The sequence below is a fragment of the Stenella coeruleoalba genome (genome assembly GCF_951394435.1).
Source record: "Stenella coeruleoalba genome assembly, chromosome: 6".
Lineage (NCBI taxonomy): Eukaryota > Metazoa > Chordata > Mammalia > Artiodactyla > Delphinidae > Stenella > Stenella coeruleoalba.
Genome location: NC_137151.1, coordinates 97,481,171 through 97,505,717, shown reverse-complemented (window position 1 = coordinate 97,505,717; position 24,547 = coordinate 97,481,171). Strand labels below are relative to the sequence as shown.

The following is a 24,547-nucleotide window of genomic DNA, read 5'->3' as shown; positions in this document are numbered from 1 at the left end:
TTCTGATCTGGCTATCATCGCTTGATATATTTGGGGTGCAGATTCGATTTTAAACAGATTTGAGTTTTTCAATATTAACCATGAAAATATCTAAGGAGACCTCTCATATGTCTCTTTCTTTTTTTTTTAAATTTATTTATTTATTTTTGGCTGAGTTGGGTCTTTGTTGCTGCGCGCAGGCTTTCTCTAGTTGCAGCGAGCGGAGGCTACTTCTTAGTTGTGGTGCGTGGGCTTCTTGTTGCAGTGGCTTCTCTTGTTGCGGAGCATGGGCTCTCGGTGTGCAGGCTTCAGTAGTTGTGGCGCATGGGCTCAGTAGTTGTGGCTCGCGGGCTCTAGAGCGCAGGCTCAGTAGTTGTGGCTCACGGGCTGAGGTGCTCCGCAGCATGTGGGATCTTCCAGGACCAGGGCTCGAACCCATCTCCCCTGCATTGGCAGGCGGATTCTTAACCACTGTGCCACCAAGGAAGCCCTCTCATATGTCTCTTAAGTCACCTCTCTTCCAGGCAAGATACCTTTATTTCTTTCCACTGTTTTTCATCAGACATGGTTTCAAGGCCTCTCACCAATATCTGGATGCATCTACTCTGTTCTTGTCTTTATTAAAATACTGTAGCCAGAATTAAATACAGCATTCTATCTAGGTGGGTTATGGCCAGGCCAGGGTACAGTGGAACTGCTGTCTTCCTTAATCTGGTAACACGGAACTAGTTTTGGGGGTGGCCATGTCAGGCAAGAGCTAAAACACAGGGACACCTTCAGTAACTGTTATTATCCCAGGTCTCCTAAACTCTACACTCGTACAATTGATTTCTTTTAACCCGACTTCAGGACATTGCCTTTATCTTTCACCACCCTATCTAAACTAGGCTTGCCTCTCCCCAGTCTTCATCTTTACCTGAATTTGGCTTCAGAGAAATCATGTCTATCTGAAATTTTATTATTTATTTACTGCTATGCAACCTTATCATCTATTTACCCAACGAGAATGACAATACCGTAAGAGTGGAGCCTTTATCTTATCTATCTAGGTATTGCCTGGCATAGAGAAAGTATCCAATAAATGGCTGTTCAATGAATTCATCATCACTCGATAAATTCTATCTTCTTCAATTCTGAATAAATCATTTGAATGCTAATTCTGTCAGTCTATCATACTACCCAATTCTCTGAGACAACATCTATTGAAAATTTGGTAAGAACGCTTTTCATGTCTTCATCCAAGTTATATACCCAATATTCATCAAATTCTGTTGTTTTGTTAGAATGTAACAAGAGGGCCCAAGTACAGAGTCTTATAGTATACGTTATTTAATTCCTTTCAGAGTGACAATGCACCTTAATTAGCACATTTTGGGAAAGGGCATCCTAATGCTATTACCTAGCTTAGTGCATAACTTGGTAAAAGTCTCAATCAGAAAACAAATGGAAATACCTTTATTAAGATCAATGTAAACTACATGTATAATATTTCCCTGATTTATCAGTCTAGAAATCCTATCAAAAAGGAAAGCAGACACTGGTTCTTTCAGAGATCCCAGCATTGAGGTGGCTAGTGACCACTTTCTTATTTTCCTTTTCATTTGACAAAGAGAAATCCTCCGAGGATTTCTACTAATTTCTACTCCTAATTTCTAATGATCAGGAATAGTCACTTTATAATCACAGTCCTCTTAGTGCACAGGGATGGATACAAAGCATCTAGATTTCCGCTTGCTGGCAGCCATGCTTTTCCAGTGTGAACATCATTCTCTTGTGCGCATGAAGATAAAATTAACACAGGAACCGGTGGCTCTGCTTTCCACCTGACAGCTGTTACGTGCTGTAAACAATGGTCCACCATGCTTTCTTTTTCATGCTCTAAAAATAGCTTGACTGTCTAACTCTTAAAAGTTTTGCAAGCCTCATCGTGTGCAGCTGCTTAACTCTTCCTACATTGATTCTTTTAGATTATTGTTACTCTTTCTTCACACCCTTTGCTTCTCTCTTTCTCTTCTCTACACAGCCAAGCTTAACAATTAGTTCTTAGAGTAGCCACACTTGTGCTTCAGATGCCTCTCCCTTTTCTTCTCTCTGAGATAAGTTATCATCATTATGTCAGTACTTCTTTTTGGGGATCTTCACTCTTGAGTTTCCCTTTCTTGTTAGGGTTGTCATCTAGGTATCTGCAGCAAGCATCATTTCTCTCATTTACTACTGAATCCTCAGCATTTAATGCACTTCCCGGCACACAGTTAGGTACTCAAGAAACATTTGTTTAATCAATGAGTAAATATTCTCTGTAATTCCTTCATTTTGACTTCCTAAAGCTTAGGACATTCACCTGATTGTGTCCTTGAACTCTTCCTCATCTAATAGAGATGGTAGGTGCTTTCTTTTAGTATTACCATTAATTCTTCTTTACCAATCAGGTTGTTGTTTTTGTTTTTTTAATAAGTCAAAGTTATATCTTAAATGGTGGTACTCAATTCAGCTTTCACAATATCCAGAGGTATTACTTACTGATGGACAATAAAGAAGATCCCTGGATATAAATAAAAAGTTATATTAAAATATTATATGGCATCATATGATATATTTTAATTGATAAATCAGCATGACAGTTATCAGAATATACACTTTTATAAAAATTCTCCTGTGTATTCAGTGTTCAGGATTTTTGTCTTATTTCTGAGAATGCATATGAAGGTTCCTCACTATATAAAAAATAATTTTAAAAAGAAAGTATTAGAACAGTAGAATGGGTTTAATTAACTTTTTTCATGCCCATCTTCCATTGGATACTAGAGATATCTGACTGCCCTCTGAGAGGAATGCCTGATGTGTATGAAAGGGTTATATTCAAAACGTGACCCAAATCTTTTGTTGAAATGAGAAATCAGATTTATAATTTACTTCGACTGTGAATGCCTACCAACATTTCTATCTTAATACAAATTTCAGCAAGGAACTAGCAGATAATAAATTGCTGTATCACAGATCTTGAAAGAAAACCAATCTATCGTCTTGATTTTAGGGATAGTCATTCAAGACACACACAGTTTTAAGAGACTATGAGACGTGGAATGTTAACAGCCTTCATTGTCAGGAAACTTCCGAAAATTTCGTCCCAATGCCTCATGCATCACTTTAAGCTCATTTCCTCTCATTGAACAGAGGCAGGACAGCTGGTCAGCATCTTCCATCTGCACTGCCTTCAGCCTTCCTCTAACTGTGTTACACAACACCCTTCTGAAATGGGAGTAGGAGGTCAATTTGAAACAGGAGAGAAAACTCTCAGGAAAAAAATCTTGCGGGAAATAGCGTTTTAAACTTAACTTTGAATGGGGCTATAGATTAGGTCAGGGAATGGGCCAAAATACTGAAGTGCTGTTCCCTGAATAATTCAGACTAATTCTTAAATAGCATTCGGGGGTCATAAAACACCAGGCCTGGATATTGAAGATGTTTGTGCTTCATCAAAAAGTCTTTGAATGTGACTCTCTGGCATACTGCCAACAAGGTCAGCTCTTTGGGGGAAAACCCTATGCCAAAGGCCAAAGAGGCAGCTGTGTTACTCAGCTCCTGAGAGCTTCCAGCTCAACACCCACACAAGCTCAATTATGAACAAATTAAAGGGATCCAGACTGAACATAGTAATTCTGGTAATTTAAATAAATAGAGGAAAGTCTACAATTAGTAGGAAAAGATTGATTTTCTGGAAAACCCAGAAAATGACACCCTAACCCCTTTGAATAAGCATAGTTACATCTAATTATTTAAAAATAAATTCCCTTTATTCATCATTTTAATCATTTCTGATCTGACTTAAATGTGGCCACATGCATGCCAGCAAAAGTATCCACAAATACTGAGGCAGAATAGCCTCAAAAAATCTATAACTTTTAGATATATAGGAATTAATGACCCTGAGTAAAATTATAATCAGAGTCTTACACCTACATTTTAGATCACATAGATAAATGTTGTTACTCATTTCTACCTTCTTCAAATGCACAGAAAAACTTAGAGTCATTCAGAAAGAATCAAAGATTCAATACTGGGGAATCTATTAAAATAACTCACTATGTTAATAGAATAAAGAACAAAATACACATGATCATCCTGTATAGATCCTTAAAATCACTTAATAAAATTCAACATCCATTCCTGATTAAACAAAGTGAGCAAATAAAAAAACTTTTCAAGAAGCTAGGAACACAAAGAAACTTGTTTAAATTGATCAAAACATTTCTATCAGGAACCAAGAGCAAACATCATAAATTAATGGGCACACCCATGGTAGAAGCATTCCTCTTTAATCTTTAAATTCATTTTTGATGAGCTGATCTCAAGTTCATGTGGGAGAATAAATGCATGTGAAGGGCCAAAGTAATTTTACAAAAGAAGAAAAAACAGAGGAAGACAGCTCTATAAGTTATCAAAATACAGTGTAGTCAGATGACAATTGAAACAGGGTGATACTGGCATTGGACAGACCAATGTATCAATAGAACAGCATGTCTAGAAATCACCCTATGTATGAAAGGGAATTTAGTATTCAATGTGACTGCATTCCAAATTAATGGGGGAAGGACATAAAAGTCAGTAAATGTTATGAATAATTTGCCTATTTACATGGAGAAAAATTTTTCCACCTCATAAACCATGAATAAAATTATTGCTAAACATGGAAAAAAAACACCAAGCCTTTAAATGCACAAGAAAATAAATGAGATAAATAAAACCAAACAGTCATGAAGGAAAAGATGGAAATATTTGATTATAAGACTAAAGCCTTTTTTATAGTAGAAGATATCACGATCAAACTAAGAAGACAAATAATAGACTGCAAAAGTTATTTATAACATACATAACAATAGTCTAAAGATGAAAAAGAACAAATGGAAACATTTTCGGCAAAGAATATGAATAAACAAATCATAGAATAAAGAAAATAGAATAGAATAAGAAATACAAATGCACCAAACCCCCTTATCCAAACCAAAAGATACAAACTCTCAATTAAGTCCAAATTTAATCAAAAGGGGAAAAGTAAATAATAAATCAAGATTCATTCATATAACATAACACTATACAATTAGTATAAAGAAACACAACGTGTGACAGAGATGTCTGTACATAGATGGAATGGCAATTAGGTAGAGTACTTTCTATAAGGATATACATAGCAAACTAAAATTTTCTATAAGGATATACATAGCAAACTAAAATCATGTTTGTATCTTGGAAATAAAAGAAGGAGATGGGGATGAGAAGTCTTTATTTTTCACAATAAGAACCGTCTGTCTTTGGAAACATAAGTGAAAAGAAATAAATGGAATCCACTCACCTTTAAAATAATTTGAACATAATATGCAAATGAAAATACTAGCTTAGACTCAGCAGCAAAAATGAAACAAATAAAAACAAAGAAGGTACCAATGAGGCTTATTAGCCTTTGAAGAAGTTTAAAAGCTTTATAAAGGAGGAATATCCAACATAAATTATGCAGTAAATAGGAGGTTTATCTTTTTCATTTTGAACATATGAAATTGCTGTTTTTCTAGGTCAAACACAATCAAGTAGCACTAATTTGCTGTTCAACCTAAATACCTCAATTTTTTTAAACTTTTTGAAGAATGGATCTTGACCCCGAGAGGATTATTCCTCTAAGCACAGTCACCAACCTTTTTATCAAATATATTCATTCCTTATGTTGGCCCAGTGCCATATATGGAAAACTAAACTACTTACAATATCTTTTTCATCTAATCAAACAGGGAAGACACTTCCAAATGTTTACCATTCTGGTATCGCCTGAGCTTATTCACTGAGAAAAAACAACATACTTATTGAGCTCACTCAATTGTTCTGAGAATAGGGGTTCAGAATGGCCCTAGAATGTTGACCTCAGAGCCCTCTGAAAGACTGCTAGCTTTAATTTGGCTTTTCCTGGAAGGGACCAAACTTTGATAGTTTCTTACAAAATGCTTTTACAAAAGGCTATTTTTGAGGCTATTTTTTCTTACAAAATGCTTTTGTAGCACATTTTACCACTTGTGCTGTATGGTGCACATGCCAGTGCTGGTGCTGTATGGTGCATTTAAACCAATGTTTGATACCTGTATCCTGAAGACAAGAGCTCATGACCTTCGCCCAACTACGTAAAACTGAACAAACATTACTATTGTCATTTATGTTATAAGTACAATAAAATGCAAAGGGTGACTGCTAACTATTCATATTTTGCAAGGGCTATTTCATTCTAAACGAGAACATTTCTCAGAAACAAAATTTTCAGTAACAAAAAATGTAAACAGAAAAACTGTTTCTGGACATGGCTTAGGTTTTGTTTTTATGGAACTGATATAATTTTCTTCTTTCTTAAAATGGATGTTGGGGCTTCCCTGGTGGCGCAGTGGTTGAGAATCTGCCTGCCAATGCAGGGGACACGGGTTCGAGCCCTGGTCTGGGAAGATCCCACATGCCACGGAGCAACTGGGCCCGTGAGCCACAATTACTGAGCCTGCGTGTCTGGAGCCTGTGCTCCGCAACAAGAGAGACTGCGATAGTGAGAGGCCCGCGCACCGCGATGAAGAGTGGCCCCCACTTGCTGCAACTAGAGAAAGCCCTCGCACAGAAACGAAGACCCAACATAGCCATAAATAAATAAATAAAATTAAAAAAAAAAAGGATGCTATTTTTTTCTTTTGCAGAGACTTTTAAAAACCGCACTACTGGCTACTTATTTTTTTTCTTTTATTAAATGAGGAAAAGAGTAATATATTTCTCACCCCAAATTAAGAGCAGTTTTTACCCATTCATCTTCTTTACAGAGAAATTGGGAAGACAGGACAGGAAATATTTATCAAGCACTCTATAAAAACAAATTGCTCCTTAAATTATTAGTAGTAATCTGTGTCACTGTCACACATTATTCCTTTGGTCAGAGGTTCACGCTTGAGAAAATACCCCTTTTTGACCAGTGCTCGAGACAGCTTCCTTATTAAGGCTTTCTGTCAGTCTCTTACTCTAAGTGATTAGAGCAAATGTATCCCAGCGATCTAGTTAATTTATAGAAAATAGAATCAGCTTCTCTTTTTTCATCGTGACTGAACATCTTTTTGAACTCCTATACATGAGTAACAGATAAGCACTATTTATCAGATTGTTTCATGGAACACGCAGTTTTGATTATTCCATTTTCTTGGTGCTACTAATGAAATATGTAATATGCTTCGGAAAACAAACAAACAAACAAAAAAGACTTTGGCAAAGCTTGGCCTCTGAGCATTCAGGAAGCAGTGAATATTTTGCTGAGAAGTTATTTTGCACCAGCATCCTATTCCAATAGTTCTCTCTCTCTAAGGACCCATGGGAGTGCAACAATGTGCTTGGGTATCTGAGATGTCTTCCGGGATCTCACATTCCAGAGCCTGGAGAACAGAGTTTGCAGGGACCCTTGCTCTGCCCTGGCAGCCAACAGTCACCCAGAAATTCCTTGTAGGACTCAGAATCTCACTGAGGTTGTCTGGGCACGAAACCAAAGTACCTTGACTCCCTCAATCTGGCAAACCCAGGGACCCCTCTTCCCTCTGGTATTACAGGATTTGGAGATGGGCACTTATAGAGATAGATCTTCTCCACTGCCGCCATCTCCATCCATTGCACAGAGAGATGGGATGCCCTGTAGAAGAGGATTCATTGAACTGCCTTATCTTCCCAGGCCCTGCAACAGGTATGTACATGAGAAACAGAAGAACACTTGCAGAGGTGAGAGTACAAATGTAAAGGCAGGTGAGTTAAAGATGCTTAATGGCATTCAGATCCTCCAGAAGGAATACTCCTATTTTTCTGACCTATACATAAAAATGTCACTTATCTCTCTTTTAAAAAGCGGTAATTACGATTAAATGTGTGAGAGGAGACAGGAAGATAGGATGACCAATATCCCCTCTTCCAAGCTTCAGCAAACCCCGCCCCCTAAGGTTGGAGTTGAAGAAACAACGGCAGGACATTCAAGAAGATAGATGCGCTGAGGCTGGACAGTTGATCTGGATGTCACCTCACCCTCACTTACCAAGGTCCATGCTCTTTGAGGCTTTCAGATTCATTGATTCAGGCTGCCTGGCTGGTGTCACAGATCTAAAGTTGAGGCGCTGATCCGGAAAAAATACTGCTGAATCCACCCCAGAGCTGCAGAAAGAAGCCATATGCCATATTTAGGTTTAGAATAAAATCTTATTTTTTATTCAGCAGTTCTCATTTTGAATACAGCCCCTCATCGCTCCCTCTGCAGCTCCCTCTCCCATTGCAGAGCACAGGCTCCGGACGCGCAGGCTCAGCGGCCATGGCTCACGGGCCCAGCCGCTCCGTGGCATGTGGGATCTCCCCGGACCAGGGCATGAACCCGTGTCCCCTGCACCGGCAGGCAGACTCTCAACCACTGCGCCACCAGGGAAGCCCCAACCAGGCATTTTCAACCACTTCGTGAACCTCAGGTTTCTTTTATGAGATATAGCAACTCTGTTTTCATGCATTTTATCATATTCTGCAATTTAAATAATATTCTCTGGCTAATACCATGTTTTCCTCTTCACTGATTTCTGCCAGTTGGGATCCTGCTATACAATATATAACTTTAAGTGGGTAAAGCAAACCCACAAAGCACTGGTGCTTCAAAGGATGTCACTAGATACTAGCAGAGCCTAAAGGCAGGTTAAGAGAGATCTGTGGGCTAAGAACGCCCTTCCTTTAAAAACAAGTGTAAGGGTTGTATCCTTTCTAGAAAACCATTCTGTTGAATGACTAATGGCTGCCGTAGTTTGGTTTTCTACTTTATTTAGGTCTATTTTCTAAAACTAATGTTAATGCTGAGCAAATAGTCTGCTCATCAATAATACCAACAGGAAGTAACAGGAAAAGCACAGCTGACAATTTAGACAAAAGATACATCAAATGCCCATTATAGGCTTCCTAGTACTTGTAATCTCAAAGAATTCCATTTCTGATGAATATTTTATTTATTTTGCTTGAGGATGGAGATTATATAAGGGAATTACAAACAATGCCTCATTTCTTGATCTAGAAATAAATTATATTTATATACTTTTCATGAATTAAATTACAGCCACTTTCTCCCTTGGTACTCTCCCTTGGTACATGTATTTACAAAGTAAATATGGTAGCTCGTTTCAACACAACTTTAATCTTAAATACAGTAAAAACTCAAATCAAGTATCCTCGGTAAATCTGAAAGTACTGAGGTTGAATTTTTTTCAAATGGTTGGGATTTGACATTGTAAAAAATAAAATAACCCCCAAATTCAACTGTCATGAATGAGAATCCTTATAAAATGTACTGGGGAATCTCGATTTCTTAACCAAATACACCAAAATAAGTTTAATCTTTTCTTGAAACTTATTAGTCATGTATATTTAGTATTGCCTTGCAGCAATAATAATATTGCTGAATGAATGGGCCTCTGTTATTGTAATAGAGTGTAATATAGTATAATACAGCACAGCATTCAAAAGCACAGACTCCAGAGCAGGTCTGCCCATTTCTAAATCCTGGCTCTGCTCCTTACTAGCTGTGGGACTGGGCAAGTTATTGAACCTCTCTGTGCTTCCATTTTCTTATGTATAAAATGGGTATAATTACACTTCCTACCTCCTAGGGTTGGCATCAGATAAAATGAGTTACAAAGATTTGCAAAGTAAGGAGAATAGTGTCTGGTGCAGAGTAAGTGCTGTAGAAACATTTAGGAAACAAACAGATAAACACACAGACCTTCTTTAGCTTCCCAAATGACTAAGTTTCTGCTTTTCAAGTTATCCAAGTTTTTTGTACAGTTTTTTTGCCTTCTCTGTTTTTGTCAGACTCTCTGTGGGCTTGTGACTAAGAGCCCTTCTCTCCTTCTGTTTAGAAGGAATGATGTTTAGGGCCCTGGGCTTGGGAGCGAGATGCTAGGGTGGGTGGCCTCAATTTACTAGTGCATAAAATGGACACAGTGTATAGCACAGGGTACTACATTCAATAGCCTGTAATAAACCATAATGGAAAAGAATTTTTTAAAATTGGACAGTAATAGAATTTACTTAAGAAAGCTATTGTAAGTATGAAATAAACTAAGATATGTTAAATACTGACAATAGTACCTAGCACACAGTAAGAGCTCAACAAAGTAAGCTATTAATCCTTTCCTTTGTTTCTGTAGGTTAGCGTGGTGGTCTTTGAATGAGGGCCTGAGGCACTCTCCAGCAAAGAAATTATACAATCTGCCCTCCGTATCCTCAGGTACGGCATTCAAGGATCACCCAAACTGGGATCAAAAATATTCAGAAAAAAAAATTCCAGAAAGTTCCAAAAAGCAAAACTTGAACTTTTCATGCCCTGGCAACTATTTACATAGCATCTACATTGTATTAAGTGATTTGAAGTATATGGGAGGATGTTATATGCAAATACTATACCATTTTATACCACGGACTTGAGCATCTGCAGCTTTCGGTATCCGCGGGGGTCCTGGAACAAGAACTCCTCATAGATACCGAGGGACAACTGTACATTTTTTCATGAAAATTTCCTCAAGAAGCTTAAATCAACTTTTAGAATTATGAAGGTTTTTCTTTTCTTTCTTTCTTTCTTTTTTTGGTTTCTTTCTTGGTGTCTGGTTACATGCTCAATAAAGAAAGCTACCGACATAAGGCATATTAGATGTGGTATCTAGTGGTAGTGGACAAATATGTCAATTGTAAACAAAAATCCTGACCTGCTAGTGCTGTTGACACTGGCTTGGCATAATAGCAATATTTTAATTGTTTTAGCCCACTTTAAAGAAGAATTCTGAGATGCCATGGTGAATATGAGCTTCCCCCTGAGCATTGATGTTTTGCAAGCACTTGCCTTTAAATGTGTTACTCAACCTTTATTTGCACTTAGTTTTTCATCCTTTGATCTCTTCTGATGACATGGTTTTAGTGTCAGAGAGACTCATGGCCTTCATGGAACCAGTGAATTTAAGAGCTGGAAGACCTTAAAGGTCACCTCATCTAACTCTTCATCTTGTAGATAAGACACTGAGGCCCAAAGAGGAGACTGATGTTCCAAGGTCACACAGCTGGCCAGTGCCAAAGCCAGGACCAGATTGTTGTTTCTTGAACTCTCCCTAGAGCTGCAAAAGCTTTGGCTAAAATGGTGGCTAGCCTGGGACACAGGTTGTTGCTGATCTTGAGCCCACGGAAATCAGACTTTTCCCTCTTATTGCAGTTTCATGCACACTCTCTCATGCAGCTTGCATTTTAGGTTAGTTTTTTGTTTCAACAGTGGTTCATATCATGAAATAAAAGAAAATTAAAGGGCTAATCAAAATAGATGCCACGTTATAATGAATACCTTTAGGGAGGAGGTTTAGAACCAACATGAATATTCCTCATTAAAACAGCTCACGCTGGGCTTCCCTGGTGGCGCAGTGGTTGAGAGTCCGCCTGCCAATGCAGGGGACGTGGGTTCGTGCACCGGTCCGGGAAGATTCCACATGCCGTGGAGCGGCTGGGCCCGTGAGCCATGGCTGCTGAGCCTGTGCATCCGGAGCCTGTGCTCAGCAACGGGAGAGGCCGCAACAGTGAGAGGCCCACGTACCGCAAAAAAAAAACAAAAAAAACCAGCTCACGCTGCATCTAAAGTGCTCTGCTCAAGGCAGACTATGGGAATCTACCCAATTTAGTAGTGTTTTGGTTAATCCACTTTATTGTTTTATTTAGTTATTTATTAGCTTGGTTTCTTTTTTTTTTTTTTTTTGATGTGGACCATTTTTAAGGTCTTTATTGAATTTGTTACAATATTGCTTCTGTTTTATGTTTTGGTATTTTGGCCATGAGGCATCTTAGCTCCCTGACCAGGGATTGAATCCACACCCCCTGCAATGGAAGGCAAAGTCTTAACCACTGGACCGCCAGGGAAATCCTCACTTGACTGTTTTAGAATACTTTACCAAACCAGGTATTACGTGACAAATTAAGAATAAGAACTCAAATTTTCCCCAACTCTTGAGAAACAATTACCCCCATTCCCACTGAAAAAACAAGATGACAATGCAATAACATGATGTGGAGACACCATCAAAGATGATCAAAGAAAATAAAAAGCTGCTTTGTACATATGAATGTAACATATATTCATATACATGTTTGTATATATACATATGCATACCTGGATATGTCCATTAAATTGATCATGGTGATATGTTCCTCTGTTAGCATTGTTTTGAACATGGCCAAGTGTACACTTTGAAAACCTTCAATAAAAGGACCCCTCTTGCCATGGTACAAAATGGAAACAAGGCTGATATCAGACTGGCAGATATTTAAGGAAGGAAGGAAGTGTAATATGAGACACGATGTGATTGGAGCCAATGTGAACTTCTAATGTACTTGAATAATGAGTATAGTACTGAGTTGGTTAATGTGAAAATACCGTAGACACATACATTAGACTAGTAAAACAGTTTGTAATTTTATGCTACATATTGGAAGTTTTTGGAGTGAGAGGGTGACACAATGATTAACTATAAAACATGGCATATTTTAATTTTGAAGGCAGTTAGCATGTGCTCATGGCTGAATGGGCTGCAGCGGAAGCTGTAAGTTGACAGGAGGCCAAAGACGTGTCTTAGATAAAGACTGTATTTCCCCCATGAACAACCAGGGAATCTATCAAAGAGAAATGATATTCAATGTCAAATTATGCTGCATAATGAATAAATAAGGGTAGCGTGAAACATATGCCAATGTCCTGAATATAGTGACAAATCAGGAATGGGAAAGACATAGAAGACCCCCCATGAATGTTCAAGGAGAACTGTCTGAAATAAAAAGGCAGGGGAAGGTTTTGAGGGGCATGTCTGAAGTCTCAGGTGGCCACGGATCAGCTTCAATGATTGGCTGCTCTGAATAAGAGTAGATGCAGGTCACACGTATGAAAGAAAGAGAGACGGAAAGAGCAGAACTGAGAGAGAACCAAGAGGGAGGGAAAATATGAACATGTAGGGAATAACCAAATGTTGTCTGAACAGCTAATCAAATTCAGTATATTCTGTCTGCTGGCGATTTGTCTTAAACTCTCCCTGAGACATCACAGTAAAAAATGTATTTCCTTTATATATATAATATGCATATAATATATATACTTATATCATATAATAAAGGAAATATATTAAATATATATTTTTTAATTTAGACACTCATATTCTAAATGTTTGTCAAATAATTATTGACATAATAGTACAAATAAGTTCAGTAAGTTCCTGATTTCATTTTGGTCCAAAGTACAGGCATAAGTTTAGTTTGATCAAATTTGTTTTTCACTTCTCATGAATTAGTAGTTTTCTGTTTCACAAGACTGGTTCCATCCCTTAAAAGCACTACTTTTCCCTTTCAGGGGGGCTTTTAACTTTTTTTTTTTTAAGACAGGACAGCCTCCTTTGCTCAACCCTCCTGGCTCCCTTCCAATGCTTCCTCCACTGTAAGTTTCCAACATGCAAACCCCCACTGCTGCTGGTCACCTAGGCAACACAGCGGTTTGCAGGATGGTGCAGGTCACAGGACCCTAGGAGAGGGAGAGGGAGGGGGAGGGGGAGGGGGGAGGGGGGGGGAGAGAGAGAGAGAGAGAGAGAGAGAGAGAGAGAGAGAGATTGATTCAAAGCTTTAGATTTGTTCCTTCCATTCCAAAAATGCCTTTGACTCTGTCCCTTCCTCTCCAGCTATGCTGTTCCTCCCTTCATTCAAGCCCCTCTCCTCTCTTGCTGGTTGTCCCAGACTAGTATCCTTGTCTATGGTTTCCCTTAGCCATTTATTCTCCACAAGTGAACTCACTTAACATGATATTGTCAGGCTTCAAAGCCTTCAAGGCTTCTCCACTGCTCTCTGGAGAAGCATGGCGCTCACAGAGCATGGCAGACAGTGCCCTTCCTGTAGATTCTTTCCCCAGATACTATATGTTTTAGCCACGTTGAACACACTGCATTTTCCCTCTCCCATCATGTGGTTTTCCTAACCTAAGTTGCCCTTCCCACCTCTTTTCTGCCTAGTAAGTTCCTTTCTATCCTTCAAGAAACCTTTCAAACACTACCTCTCCTGTAAAAAACCTTCCTTGACACCTACAGACAGAGTTAGTGGCTTTTTCTTCTAGGCTCCAATGACATTTTGTATCTCATGCTCAGCAGGCTGCTTGCTAATTATCTGTGTGTCTGTCTCTTCAAGGGGACACTGCATTCCTTGCGGGCAGGGATGCTTCCAACCCATTCCAGTACCTTCTACGGCGCCCAGTTTAGAGTTCCATAAATAATTTTGAATGGATGAGTGAGCACATGAATGACAATGATCAAAAGAAGACTTAAGACTGAGAAAAAGTTACACTTTTGATTGAAAGGAGATTACTGTCAATGTTAAAAAGAGCAGTTCTAGAAAAGGGTGAGAATGGAAGCCTAAACAGCGAGTTAGGGAGGGAGAGGGGGAAAAGGAAGTTGCTGGTTCACATCATGTGATGAAGATTTACAGCAGTGAGAGCCAATATAAGCTGTTTTTCAAGATCGTGGAGAAACATGATTTCCTGAAAAGGGAAGGGAAGAAATATGTGGCGACACGGAAGCAGCCAAAAAGGCAGTTGTAATTCTCAATGATTCTAGCTCTGCAATATCTCTCAACTACCTCTGACCCTGAAAGGTTCCCACCCGAGAAAGTTTCTCCCCAACCTCCCCAGCACAGGTCCTCAGTAAGTTTCACTGCCATGGCCCCAGGAGGTATCCACAGAGTCTCTGGCTTCTACCAGATATTAACTCTCCTCCATTTACCTAATCCTTGGGGGTTTTTTTGCTCTTTTTTTTTTTGTTTTATTCAAACAGAAAGTCACAAAAATTATAATCCTTGTTGTACACAACTAAAACCCAATCTTATCTGCTGAACTCCCACAATAAGATTTTACTATCTACCAAATGAAGTCTGATCTCCTTATCCTTGCTTTTTGGGCATGATCATCTGGCCAGTCAGCCACGATAGAAGTTGCACAAATCAACTTACTTTCCTACCTCCACCCGTTCCTTCTGCCTTTGCCTCTCTCTGAAATTCTCTTCCTTCTGGGCTCTTTTCATGTCCATGCTCCTATTCATATTTTAGGGTTCAGCTCAAGTATCACTTTTCCCCCTAACATTTTCCCTGCTTCCTGTACTTGGGAATACTCTCCTTTCTCTGCCTCAGCAGCTCCGGGCGTTTTATCTATGTCTTCTGGTAAATATCACTTTGTACCCTGCGTTCTCGTTTGTCACTTTTACCTATTAGCCTACCATCGTCTTGAGGCTAGGGTTTCCTTTTGGGCTCTTGGACCCAATTTTAACAAGTGTTGGGGGGTGGGGAGCGAGGAGTTCTCCCGTACTTCCAATAATTCTAGGACAGCAGCCGGGTTTTGGAGAACTCAACTAAATTCTGACACTATCTACCTGGAGATTGCATCAGATCCCACAGATTGAGGGCTCAGTCCTATAAGACTGCCCCCCATACTCCACCTCAGACGCCAGTTTCAAGCTCAGGTTGTCACCTGTGCTTCAGACTGATGGGCTACAGATTGGAGGTTCCACAGACCCCTTCTTGAACTTCAGACACTAGTCACAAGTCCAGGTTGTTACCTCTACTTCTGACCAACTGGCTATAAATCAGAGGTGCCCTAGACCCCTCCTTGTGTTCGATTAGTTTTTGATAGTGGCTCTCAGAACTCAGAGAAACATGTTACTTACTAGACCACTGGTTTACTGTAAAAGAATATAACTCAGGAACCGCCGTATGTAGAGCTTCCCAGGGCAAAGTATGTGAGAAGAGGCTCCGAGCTTCTATGCTCTCTCTGAGTGTGCCCCTCTCCCCACATCTCCACATGTTCACCAACCCAGAAGGTCTCCAAACCCTGTCCTTTTGGGTTCTTATGGAGGCTTCATTACAGAGGCAGGATTGATTAAATCACTGGCCACTGTCAACTGATTCAAGGCCCATCTCTCTGGATGGGACTGAAAGTTCCAACCCTCCCCAGAAATGGGATTAAGGCCAAATACATTTATCTTATGAATACAATACTACAGGTTTATATCTGATTTATCTCTGCACTATTCCAGCAGGCCTGTGCATATACGCTGGGTAAACAGTAAGGTAGGATGAGTGAAATTATTTTTAAAATGGATTTTTTTAACATCTTTATTGGAGTATAATTGCTTTTCAATGGTGTGTTAGTTTCTGCTGTATAACAAAGTGAATCAGCTATACGTATACATATATCCCCATATCTCCTCCCTCTTGCGTCTCCCTCCCACCCTCCCTATCCCATCTTCTAGGTGGTCACAAAGCTCGGAGCTGATCTCCCTGTGCTATGCGGTTGATTCCCACTAGCCATCTATTTTACATTTGGTAGTGTGTATAAGTCCATGCTACTCTCTCACTTCGTCCCAGCTTACCCTTCCCCCTCCCCATGTCCTCAAGTCCTAAAATGGATTTTTTAATGCTACCAAACTCATTTTTGATTCAGGATTGAGGCAAGCAATGCAAATAAGCATGCAAAATTAAAAATGTCCAGACTTTTGCTCAAGAAACCCCCAGAGATACTGATCTAGAACATTATTGTGATTATCAATCTGGTTCAAGAAACTGTATTTGAGTAGAAAAGTTGACTTCAAAAATGTAGAAGTCGGAGACAGGTAAATATAGGTAAGCTTCTGGCTAATAAGGTTAGCTGTACTCTTGTTGTATTGCTTTATTTTTAGCAGATTGTAAAACACAAAACAAAACAAAACAAAAACCATAATAGTGATGTTTGAAAGAAAACAGCATTGCTGCAAGAAAAATGAAAAAACTTCACAGGATTATCATGGGACAAGAATGGAATGAAATATCCACTTTTTAACAGCCATAATAAATACAGAAAATAGCAAAGGGACAAGTTAATGATTTTTAAAACTCATCAGAAGAACAAAATCTATGAATTCTACTAGTCAAATGGTGTGTATGTTAGTAAATCTCTCTCTCTCATGCTTGTGTGATTCTAAAAAAATATTGATTTTTTGGTTTCTATTACAGAATGGATATAATATTGGGCTCTTTTCAGTAGTTTAGATTATATATGGTGCTGCTTTAATTTTTAGATTCCATTAACTTTCTTGGAACATCTATTTTTAAAATACCCTTAGGGTTGCCAACTGCAAATAAGAAAGAAAAAAAAAGGTTTATGTCTTCTCAGTTTTGTTTCATACCTTCCCATATAACTTTTTTTGAGTTCCACCTCTCTAGTTTTTAACTTGGTAAAAGAAAATTCATCAATTTTCTCATATATCTTAATAAGATATGATGAATCTTAAATTCCAGGAAGCAAAAATGAACAATATGAGGTATTAATATTAGCTATGAGATGTTTTCGCTGGAAAGGAATCACAGATACTATGAGATTTCCATCCTGTAAAGAACTAGAGTTACAATAAGGTTGCTGGGTTTTCCCAGAAAAACCATACCGGGGAATATTTATGGCATATCACTTTTTTTTTTGCGGTATGTGGGCCTCTCACTGTTGTGGCCCCTCCCGTTGCAGAGCACAGGCTCCGGACACGCAGGCTCAGCGGCCATGGCTCACGGGCCCAGCCGCTCCGCGGCATGTGGGATCCTCCCGGACCGGGGCACGAACCCGCGTCCCCTGCATCGGCAGGCGGACTCTCAACCACTGCACCACCAGGGAAGCCCCTATGGTATATCATTTTATCGATACCTGTGGCTGTAATCTTCAAGGCCCAATTCCAGAACGGGATGTGGTGGAGGAGGAGGTCCTCCGCTCTCAGCCCATCCGTCATTGGGAAGCAAGAGCTCTATAAGCAAAGAACAAATAAAGCTGTAGTAAACAGGAGGCAGAACCGTCCAGCGCCTGGTTTTGTTTCAGTCCATCTCTCAGACATAATTTTCACCAACACAGAAACCAGCCTTGAAACAAATAAGTCCTCACACAGCACTGAAGGATTCATATGCACGTTAATACAGCCTGTACGGGGAAATGGAAGCCTGATAATGTGACTTGCTGGCAACCCCTGGCAAGTGAAGTCCTTGCATCTTAACTACCTTTTCCCACCTGGGAAGGGTTGACACATATTCACTACCTGTGATGTGTAGAAGATTAACAAGCCATTTCTTTTATGACAACGTTTTTGTAAACAAGACTTTATAATGAATGCTCTGGATTAAATGGTGATTTAAGCATTTGCCTCAGTGACAAAAAGTACTTAAAAAAAACATGAGATACAGTATATCTACTCACCATTTAGACACCATAGAGGTAAAAAATATATATGTATATTCTTTTTCATCTGTGTTGTAGTGGAAAACCCTGAGTTTGGGGCCTCGGAAGCAAAAGACTGGGGTCTGAGTTCTAGTTTTCCTACCTGCTAAAAATGTTTACTTTTTCAGTCTATTTCATACAGAAAAACATAGACACGTATACTGAATATTACAACAACTAATAACAAGGTTTGCTGAGATCTTATTGTGTATCACACACTGAGCTAAGCCTTATGTATCATTTAATCCTCATTACTAATGAAAATATTAAATAATGTATGAAAATTATGATAGAGCATCGTGATTAAGAATACAGTTTGTGAAGCAAGACTGCATGTTTCCAATCTTGTAATGCTGTATGAACTTGGGCAAACTACTCAACTTCTATAAACCTTGGTTTTTATATCTATAAAGTAGGGATAAGAATACCTTCATTGGAGGAATACAAGGATTATATAAGATAGTGCATATTCCAGCAGCGATTTATAAGTGCCATGAGTGCCAGTGAGTAAGTAAAGGATTATTATTCTGTACACCATAAACTCTGCTGTGGACCTATTACAGTCCTTGAGAAATGCTGCTGGTAACAACCACTCTGACTTGCCCACATACCAGGTCTGACGGTTAATTTTATGTATCAACTTGACCAGGCTCAGGGTGCCCAGACACTTGGTATTCTGTGAGGTTGTTTTGGGGTGATATTAACATTGAAATCAGTAGACAGGGTAAAGTAAATCGTACCCCCCCCTTATGTGGGTGGGCCTTATCCAATCAGCTGATGTTTTGAATAGAACAGAAAGGTTGACCCTCCTTCAAGTAGGAGAGAATTCTTCCTGCCTGTCTTCAAACTGAGACATTGCCTTTTTCCTGCTCTTGGATTCAAACTGAACCACTGGCTCTTCCTAGGTCTTGAGCCTGCTGGCCTTCAGACGAGGACTACACCAGTGGCTCTTCTGGGTCTCATCTTGCCCACTCACCTTGCAGACCTTGGGACGTGCCTGCCTCCATAATCACGTGACCCAATCTCTTACAATAAATCTGTGTATGTAATCTATATATACATATACAAACCCACGAACACACACACACACACACACACACACACACACACACCACTGGTTCTGTTTCTCTGGAGAACCCTGATGAATACACCAGGGAAGCACTTGCTCCAAGCTCTGCCCCAGACACCAGTATAAAATGCAGGCAGTTCTAGCAGTGCTGACATGTCCCAGGGAATGAGATTTGAAGCAGGAATCTGGTAAGTAAGATGATCAGGGTACAGAAGCATGAGGAGCAAAGGCAGCCAGCACTGTCCCCCTGCACTGTCCCCCACTCCAGTGATCTGGTAATATGGCAGCAGTTAGGCAGCCAAAGATCTGCTGAGAGAAAAAGAGCAGATGGTCTACAAGATAAACTGGAACAAGGGACATATTGGAACAACATCTTTTCCATTGGTTCTAATCACTCATCCTCAACTTCTCAGTCCATCTTTCACTGGTGGTAAACATAGCTGTGACCACGTAATTGCCTGCTCAAAAACATTGCAGTCACACACAACTGCCTACAGAATAAAGGTCTGTGTCCCCGGCAGCCAACTTTATCTCCTATTACACATTAGCCACTCAAGACTATTTATTGCTCGCAGACCACAAGGCCAGGTTTTCCTACCCCAGTGTCTTTGCTCATATAATTGCAAAACCCACTTCATCCATTAAAGTCCCACCCTTCTCCCAAGGTCCACCTCAAATATCCCCTTCTCCATGAAACCTTCACTGTTGCTCTGGGATCTGTAGGTACTTTTACAACAGTGGTGGAGAATATTAGCGCTCCCAGTGTCTGTGTTCTTCCTTTTTTCCTGAGCACACAGCTAGACCCCAGACCCCATTTTCTAGCCCTCTTTGTATCTAGACTGGTTCTTGCCAATAGAATGTGAGCTACGTTGGTCAATGTTGTGCCCGGTCTCAGTGCTTAAGGAAGGGTATATGCAACTTCCCCACCTTCCCCCCAAATCCCATCTGCCAGCTGCAACCATGAGTGGATGAGGCCCAGCTACCAATGGAAGGAGCCCAAGTCCCTCAGTTCTCCCTGGGCTGTGATTTGAGCAAGAAATACATCTTCAATATCTTTATCCACTGACATTTTGGCTCTATCTGTTAATATTACAGAAAATAATTTGTGTGTAACGTTTACCACGTGCTGCTTTTGCAATGAGCTATCTATCGATCTATCACCTATTTATCTACATTCATTTCTCTCACTGGACCACAGGTAACTTCCTCCTTGTCCATCTCTTCCTCCTCTCCTTCCTCTTCTTCAGCATCTCCTCTGGTTTTATTACGATCATTAACTTTCATTTTTATTTCATTCACATGAATAATCTATGTGTTTTTAAAGTAATGATAGATGCAGAGGTTAGTATCTTCTCTGATGATTCTTTATCCTTGGTACCTTTTAAACAACAAATCTAGTTGCTGTAAAGAATATTTTTTTCCCCTCTTGGCCCAAACACCTTTGTTAAGCCCTTTATCACCGTGAAAGTCTGGAATTCTTATCCCCTAAAAATAGTATTTCTGGATCTCACTGAGTGTACAAGGTCATTTTATATACCACCTGTGAACGTTGCACCTCTAGTCACTACTTCATCCATGACCAAATGACCCTTATTTTAATCACCATCTTTTATTGTTGTGACTTGTTTTACAGGATCCATCCTGCCAGGGCCAGATCAGAAAAGAAGGGCAAAAGAGTTTGTGCCTTTAGATTAGAACTCAGCAAGCTATGGCCCTGGCCCCAAACCGGCCCGCCAACCGGTTTTGCACATAAAGTTTCACTGCACACATTCATGCGCGTACTGTCTGTGGCTGCTTGCGCACTACAGTGGCAGAGGTGACGAGCTGCGAACGAGATCCTATGGCTCACAAAGCCTGAAATATTGACTACGTGGCCCTTTACAGACAAAGTGGGCTGACCCCTACTTTAGACTGTTTTTGAGAACAATAACAGCATTGTATTCAACGTTGCAGCCTAGCGCATTCTGCACAACGGAGGTATCCCAGAAACATCAGGAAAATTGCAAAGTATAATTCAATTTCTGATCATCACTGCAGCGGCAGTGCCTTACGTGCTCTAGGGGGGTGGATACATGCAGGTTCCCAGGAGGGAAGATATTATAAATAATCACACTATTATGTGTCTCTTCAAAGGACCCCAGGGCACATGGATCCGGTGGGACAGGACATAGAAGTGAAACATGTGATTTGGGGCATGGATGAAAGTCCTGAGAAGACCTCCGTGGGTGATCCTGGGCAGACCTGAGGCAATGGGCTACTGGGGCAGCGGCTGGAGTTTGCGTGAACTGAAAGTGGGGAGGACGCAGGAGTAGAGCACAAAGGGAAGATGAGAACTATTAAAGGAGAGGGAAAAACAAACCAGAGGCAAACTGTGCTTAGGCTGTAACTTGGCCCAGGGTGAGATCTGCCAGCAAGATTCTTCAGAAAATGCAGTGTTTGTGCACTTCATTACCATTCGAATGCTTAATAGGATTTTATAGTAAACCCCTGGGACACAACCTCCATCCTATTACCATCTTGGAGCCCCACACTCATTCCACTGCGGGCACTGTGAGCCATTCTCCAACGCAAATGTGAATTTTCTGGTGTTACAATTTCTACAAACGTTAGTTCTAAAAATGCCTTTTGTCTGTAACAGCTTGACAGGAATATGTACATATAAAAAAAATAACAGTGGAACAATGGGTGGTAGTACTATTATTACAAAAATAGATGGAACACAGCATATCAAGATTGGACTTTTAAATATACAAAGGAAAGGAGGAAAGGAAGAAAAAAAAAGTTAATGTTTTGGCTGTAACAGTTCCTCTCCTCACTAGACATTACATTTTGTCAAGTCCATCTTGTTTTTCTAAAGGAGCTCCTTCAAAAGGCTCGGTGGTGGCGAGTCAACACTCACTCAAGTTTCATGAGTCTTTGAGGCCTACGGCCACCTCGAGTGCGTTGTAAACTCGGGAACTCTCAATGGTTCTCAAAAATGAAAATGTTATTAACGCTACACAAAGATGTGATGAGCGTGATATTCTTCTACAGCATCATGTCTATAAATTCTGTTATATACATTTATTGGTCTCTCAGTCAATAGGCTTATATAAAAAGAAAGAGCATTCCATCTATTGGCCTCTTATAATTAAAATATAACAAATCTGTGCTTTGATAAGCCTAATTCTTATAACCAAGTATTGTATCACAGATCCCAAGGAAATAATGAGAATACATTTTGCTTTTAAAAAATAGTGTTTAATGGGGTCACTTCTTAAAAGAACTGGATTTTCGATGTTTCCTTGGAAAATTGATGTGGGAGGAGGATGTGTAGCGGTAACCTTATGGACCGCAGCTCTATGTCTCAGGAGGGAGGGAAGAGACAGAACCTCCCAGTGGTTCTGTGCCTAAGGGACTCTAATTGTTCAGTGACATACAAACTCTGAACACTCTACCGAAGTTCCAAAGTATTACTGCATTTTATTTTTAGCGTGTGTTTTGGGTGGACTTTATGATTTAAATTTTTTTTTCTGGGTGGATCCTTACACTATATCTAGTTCTACAGTTTCATTATTTTAGCCTTTGCTAGCCTTCCTAGAGATAGTATCCCATTTCCTTGAGGATCTCAATGTCCTCTAAAAATATACTGCGTAATTATCACTTCAGCATCGATATTTTATAAGTACTGAAAAAGACAGAGGATGGGAGGTAATGTGTCCAATGTTCCTTTGGACATCACTGATGTAATTAGGAATAAAACCCGGAACTTGGATTGTCACTGGACCACATGTTGCTTGAGAATTAAGTGCCAATCCAGTTATATAAAGGCTGGAATGTTCTTGATCATTATTTGGACGCGGTAGAGAGAAGGCTCTTCTGGTGTGAGGGAAACTTGCTGTTCCTTCCCCAGATTCTCCTGCTATTGCGACTGAAGGACTCAGAAGGAGATGCTGCTTTGTCAAGAAACCTTTTAATTTTATTAAGATGAGGAAAGACATACTGGGTGTTTCTTTATCTGACACAAAGTAAAGTCAGCTTCTAATGGACACTCTTGGGATGAGGTGAAAGAACAGTTTTAAGAGACCAGTGTAAGACAGGGCCCATGCTGTGGTTTAGGGAATGAACTGGAGTCAGAGAGACAGGAGACGTATTCAGGTTCTGCAGGGATTATATATGGTGTTGGGTTAGTCATTTACTCTCCTCTCTATTTCTTCATCTGTAAAATGAGGATAATAATACCACCCACTTTGAGTGTGCATGTAAATTGCTCACCACAGTATGTGACAGTAAACAATAAATGATCACAGCTGTTGCTGCTACTCTCACTGAAACAGAGGAATTCAGAGGAAAAAAACATCCCATTCAGATGAAAGAATTTAATTCCAGAGGAACCTCAGATTTACAAGTCTGTTCTGATGGAGTAATCTCAGAGTCTAGAAATTGTTCCCCCATCGTTAAATTTGGGTAACATCTTAAGTGTAAATAAGGGATTGATTATATAAACAGCACCTCCACTCACTAGACTACTATGCAACTACTGAACGCGATGTTATGGAATATTCAATGACATAGTAAGATTTTCATAATGTGCTATTAATTAAAAGGCAATTTCCTAAACATTTAATATATATTTCATTTTATTTTATATACACATATTTACATGAAGGAAACACTTTCAATATATACGTAATGTTATTGATCAGTATCTCTGACAGAAGTATGAGTGCCACTAAATTTTCCCTTTATTGCTTTTCTCTTAATTTTCTGTCATGAATATCTATTGCTTTTGCCATACAAAAAAGTAAAGTTACTAAAGAAAGGAGACGCAGGGAAATAAAAGAATTCTCTTGGTGGCCTTAAGTATAATTTTTGAAAAACAAAGAAGAAAATCCAATTTCTTTACATGTAGAGCTCTACTAGAAATGTGATCCATACAAGATAGTAGTAGTGAGGCAATAACAAAAACATTCCACCGTCATATCATGGTCTCGGTTCACAGTATTTACCGCTCAGAAACAAGCAAAAATCTGTGAACTGTGTTATGACCACTTTATGATTTAATACTATTCCATATATCAATATTTTGTAAGTTTAGTTGTTATTTACACTTGGTAACTCCCAATATTAAAAGACTGTTAAAAAATATATAACGGTTTGTCATTTTG

The 24,547-nt window shown here is 39.5% G+C and overlaps 1 protein-coding gene across 2 annotated transcripts in view; it reads right to left on the bottom strand.

The window, feature by feature from the left end:
* Positions 1-24,547, bottom strand: part of PARD3B (par-3 family cell polarity regulator beta) — a 1,038,680-nt gene that overhangs the window by 418,360 nt on the left and 595,773 nt on the right. For both annotated transcript variants that reach the window (XM_079924321.1, XM_079924322.1), the window contains exons 14-15: positions 17,771-17,867; positions 8,060-8,175 (exon numbers count right to left, since the gene is read on the bottom strand). In XM_079924321.1, coding sequence (XP_079780447.1) covers positions 8,060-8,175; positions 17,771-17,867 — 213 coding nt within the window. The remainder of the gene's footprint in view (positions 1-8,059; positions 8,176-17,770; positions 17,868-24,547) is intronic.